Consider the following 4,610-nt stretch of genomic DNA (forward strand, 5'->3'; position numbering starts at 1 on the left):
AGCCAGAAAGCCACTGGTTACCTCTGGGTTGTCGGTCAGGTAGATCTGTCTGGAGATGTTGTTTATTGCACAGATCCACTGTGGGGGACATTAAAAAAGGACACTGAATCCTGGCACAGTCACCCACTTCATTAGGAAATTGGTAAAACAAACCAAGTCTTACCTCTTCATTTTCTTTTCTGCTCTCTGCCTGGAGGATTATTCCCCTGAAATGAAACGCATGTCAGCCTGAGCTTCCCAGGTCTGAGTGACCCAGGACTGTTACGGAAACTGCCTCAGTGGGGGTGCTGGAGCACAGGCCAGGAAGGTGGCAGGAGAAGGAGGAAAGAAGACAGGCTTCTGGGCGCTTGCTGCCGACTCACTATGGGATTGTGGACAAACGCGTCCTTTCCCTGGGCCTCAGCTTTCTCATCTATAAAACGAGGGGTCTGTGATGTGACAGTAAGGGCAGCCTTGCTGACTTCCTCTTAGGTGACCCCAGGCCACCAGGACTCCTCCAGCTGGGCCCACAGAGGGACTCAGCAGCTGTTCCGCCCCTTTCCCAGACTGGAAAATGTGCACACACAGGCCAAGGAATAGGCTGACCTGGCTCTACGAGGCCTTTAAACTGACTTCACACCAGCAAGTCCCTCTATCGACAGCAGATGGTGGGGGCCGGGGTGGGGCACAAGTCTTGTCTCAGTTTGTATCTGATGATGCCGAGGCCCAGAAGAGCTACATAACTGCCCAGGGCTCTGAATGCAACCCAGGCACCTTCACTCCCAGGTCACTTCCCTTCACCAAGGAAGGAAGGACAAGCCTACACCTGCTCCGCCAGTCCAGAAGAAGGGATAGTCTACTCTGTCCCAGCACTGCCCTCACCCCCTAGCATTTGGTTGTGCAGATAAAACCCGAACACAGAACCCCATACAGACAGCAAAAGGGAGCGGAGCAGCTCGGGCTGAGGGTGGGGAATGCTGAGGAACATTCATGGGACTCGACTCCATGGGGCAATTTGCAAACCCCTGGGTTTTTCCCACTGGGAAGGGATCTCCAGTGACTGACTCCCCAAGAGGCTCAGGGCTACAGCTGGGCACTCTGCCACTCTCTTGATCAGCTACAGACGACTCCTCAGGCAGGCCTTCCTCACCCCGTCTCCTCATCCCTGTCCCACTACGGTACAGACACGAATGCTTGTTAGGTACAGGCAAGGGGTAGCTACAACCACTGCTCCGAGGATCTATGCTGAAAAACTGCTGTCACTGTCCCGCACACATACATCATCTCTTCTCCAAAGCCACAGGCAAATCCTCATTGGGCTCTGAAATCAGGCAGGTTGGGTCCCGTATGGCTCCACGTGCTTGTTTAATTAAAGAGAACATAAAAACCCTCCCAAAAGGTCAGCAGTTCCCAGATGGGGGCCTCTCCCATGGAAGCCCTGGGCGGGGGTAACTGAGCACTGCCCTCCTCCCCAGTCAACCATGAGGCGTACGATTTCCCATTGGGTGTGGTGATCTGGAAGCAGTATCGGCGGTCCTCGCAGTCCACCGCCATCACTGAGCAGTTGTCCAGGTCCTGGATCAAACCCCCAGCCACGGCTCCCCTGGGCTGGCACATGAGGTTCCCGCCTTGCGTGAAGAAGTACAGTCTCTCCCAGGTGGTGGTGACCAGCCCCGTTTTGCTGTACGGATTGTAGTTGAGAAAGCCATTAGTAGTCGGAGGCATGGATGGCTCTCCAGGTCTGGTGACCTCTATAGGCACCAGTGCATTTTACACGTAATGTGTTTCTTTACATTAAAGCAGAATGCTCTGAAAATCATTCAAGTGAAAAGAGAAGAGGTGCGATTCAGCTTTTTAGCTTGAATGACATGGGAGATGCCAGGCCCGGGACCAATCTGGAGGTGTGGGCAAGAGACACCACCCCCCACGGCAGCCATCCATGGCTTGGTGGAGTTTATTCTACCTGGAGACGACAGGGGCCGGTTAGCGGGAGGGCTCAGCAGCCACACAGACCTCCAGGGAGCACCGTCCTGAAGGAAACGGCTGGCGATTCTTCAGGTACCCTCCCCTTGAGGGACGGTGACTATGTTTACTTGACTCAGATTTACTGAGTAGCAATTACGTACAAGGCACTGGGTTTCCTGACCAAATAAGTTCCAAAAAAACAGCGGCAAATGACATGTGAGTGCTTACTACCCGCTAGGAAGACCTCACTGAATCCTGGCAGCGAGTTTAGAAAGTAGGTGCAAGCCTCAGCTCTGTTTCACAGAAGAACAGACCGAGGTTGAGCCCAGCCAGGGTGTCTGACACTGAAGCCAGCACTCTACACCAGGCCACAACTTCCTCTCTGCTCTTAGAAGCAATGAAACCTGACCATCCCTTTAATCCAGAATGGGTACGGACATATGAAGACATGAGTGTTAACTGTGTGCATCAATCTGTGTGGGTCTGCCTCTGAAAGCCTCCTGGCACTGGCTCTTGACTCTGTGGCAGGTCTCTGTCCCACTGCTCTCATCTGCCAGCTGGCAGTGGGGACGGGAGCGGAGGGGTATTGACTCAAGGTTCAACAGGTAAGAATGGTCTGTTCACAAGTGACCATAGTGACCAGAGACCAGGGTGGCCTGCAGTCTTCAAGTCCACAGTACTGAGTTCTGACTCAAATGGCTCTGTTCTCAGCCCCGCCTTTCAGGGCAGTTTGGGCCCTGGGCCTGAGGTTTCTTGTGTTCCAGGACAGAGGGATGGCAAGAGTATCTCCCCCCAGCCTCCCCCACCCCCACCCTTGGGCTCTAATGGGGCACCTAAGAGGCTGCTTCCTGGGAAACAAGATTTTAGAAGAACGGCAGGCAATGGCATGCTCACTTCCGGAGATTAAGGTAACCAGCTTTCTGGATGAGGTTCCTGTTGATCTCTGGTGCAGCCACATCAAAGTCGGGAGTGTAAACAGTTTCATCAACAGAAAGTAATTCTTGCTGGGACACCCGCATCTTTTCCGCTTCAGCTTCCAGTTCCACCTGAATGCTTAGGACGAGAAGTATTAGGTCAGTCACTCACCATGGGCCACCCAGCCATGCTAAGCAGCAGTGGGCATGCCCGGACGCCACCCTGCCAAAGGGGCCCGCCAGTCTCCTGCAGAGCCACCACCCTCCACCCTCTAATGGAGACCACAGGGGCACCTGTGCATCACTAAAGGGCTTCCACAACTGCTGTGTGAAAACAGAACCAAAGGAACGCCTGAGCCCAGCTAAACAAAGAGGAAGCCACGTCAGCACTGTGGGTGCAGATTTTAGGAGCAGCGCACCGATGCAGTGCAGGCAGCCTAGGAACGTCAGGAAAGGACTCCAGGTTTAGCAGAGGGCCAGTGGAGGCAGGAACATGACCAGGAAGTGGTAGCAGGGTGCGAGACCGAGGGCAATGCCCTGCCTTTAATGATAGCCATGAACTCCCCGAGACTGCATGGGAGGCTAGCCGAGGGCTGTCAGGGAGAGTAGATGGGTCGATGTCCAGGCTCTGGTACGTTAGGCCCTGGCTTGTGTGCACCCACGTGCACCGGAGTGGAGTCCTGGAGGCTTTGGCCTTTCCCCTACAAAGTCAGGCCATGCCAGGCTCTCACCCAGGGTGACCATTTTGGTTATAAAGTCCTGCACATGCACCAAAGGCCCACTGAAAAGGCAACTGCAGTTGAGTCCCGGACCCGGTAGCTTAAACTCATGTCGGGCGCGTGTGTGTGCATGCCCAAGATCCCGAGAGGAGAAAGGATTGTGGCGTGGCCACCTTGCTTTCTGTCTTTTTGGCGAGCACATGCACCCTATAGCAAACACCTCTCAAAAAAAAGAAAAAAAAAAAGAAAGAAAGAAAGAAAAAAAATTGGAACCAGCAGTTAGCATGATGGCTATGTCGTTGGACTCCCATGTAGTCGACTGTGGTTCGAGTCCTGGACCCAGTGGCTTAAACTCATGCCAGGTGCGTGTGCGTGTGTGCCCAAGATCCTGAGTAGAGAATGGAGGAGAAGGGATTGCGGCGTGGCCATCCCCCTTGATTTCTCTCTATCTCTCTGTCTCTCTCTGTCTTTCTGGTGAGCGCACGCGCCCTAGAGCAAAAACCTCTCCAAAAAAAGAAAAAAAAAATCTAAGTGACAGGAACACGAGAATTCTTAACCTGGATGCTTTAGGAATCTTAGCCAGGAGTCTCAAGTACTTCAAGGTTCAGTTTGGGAACCCCACCTGCCGCCTGTTACCCTGTAAGAAATGCACCCTGTCTGGGGGCAGAGGGAACACTCGCAGAGCCAGTCCCCAACTGTGCAGAGGCGACCTGGAGCCAGCCATGGGCCTGATCAGCACTCAGCTTGTGGTCCTGCAGGGTGGCTGGTGCCACACTCCGGCTGGCCTAATGACGGCTCCTGGGAATGTCAACAAGGGAGGAGGAAGCAGGCTCCGGGATCCGCACAGGACACCACGGCCCGTCAAACACGTGGGCACGAGGTCCTCCTACTCATTAATAAAATGATTTAGTACACGAGAAGAGCTTGAAGCACAGATGGTTCTCCCAAAGGCAGAAGCCATGGCATCCCGAGTTAGAGGAGGCGAACGAGCCTGTGAGGGCGGCGGAGGGGCTGCCGTGTGTGTAAGGCCCGA

The 4,610-nt window shown here is 54.1% G+C and overlaps 1 protein-coding gene across 3 annotated transcripts in view; it reads right to left on the bottom strand.

Annotated features, from left to right (window-relative positions):
• Positions 1-4,610, bottom strand: part of APPL2 (adaptor protein, phosphotyrosine interacting with PH domain and leucine zipper 2) — a 64,135-nt gene that overhangs the window by 13,978 nt on the left and 45,547 nt on the right. For all 3 annotated transcript variants that reach the window (XM_014591893.1, XM_006141438.2, XM_006141439.3), the window contains 4 exons: positions 2,839-2,997; positions 1,472-1,660; positions 164-206; positions 22-78 (listed from right to left, as the gene is read on the bottom strand). In XM_014591893.1, coding sequence (XP_014447379.1) covers positions 22-78; positions 164-206; positions 1,472-1,660; positions 2,839-2,997 — 448 coding nt within the window. The remainder of the gene's footprint in view (positions 1-21; positions 79-163; positions 207-1,471; positions 1,661-2,838; positions 2,998-4,610) is intronic.

This window comes from Tupaia chinensis, unplaced genomic scaffold, assembly GCF_000334495.1.
Source record: "Tupaia chinensis unplaced genomic scaffold, TupChi_1.0 Scaffold000054_1, whole genome shotgun sequence".
Lineage (NCBI taxonomy): Eukaryota > Metazoa > Chordata > Mammalia > Scandentia > Tupaiidae > Tupaia > Tupaia belangeri.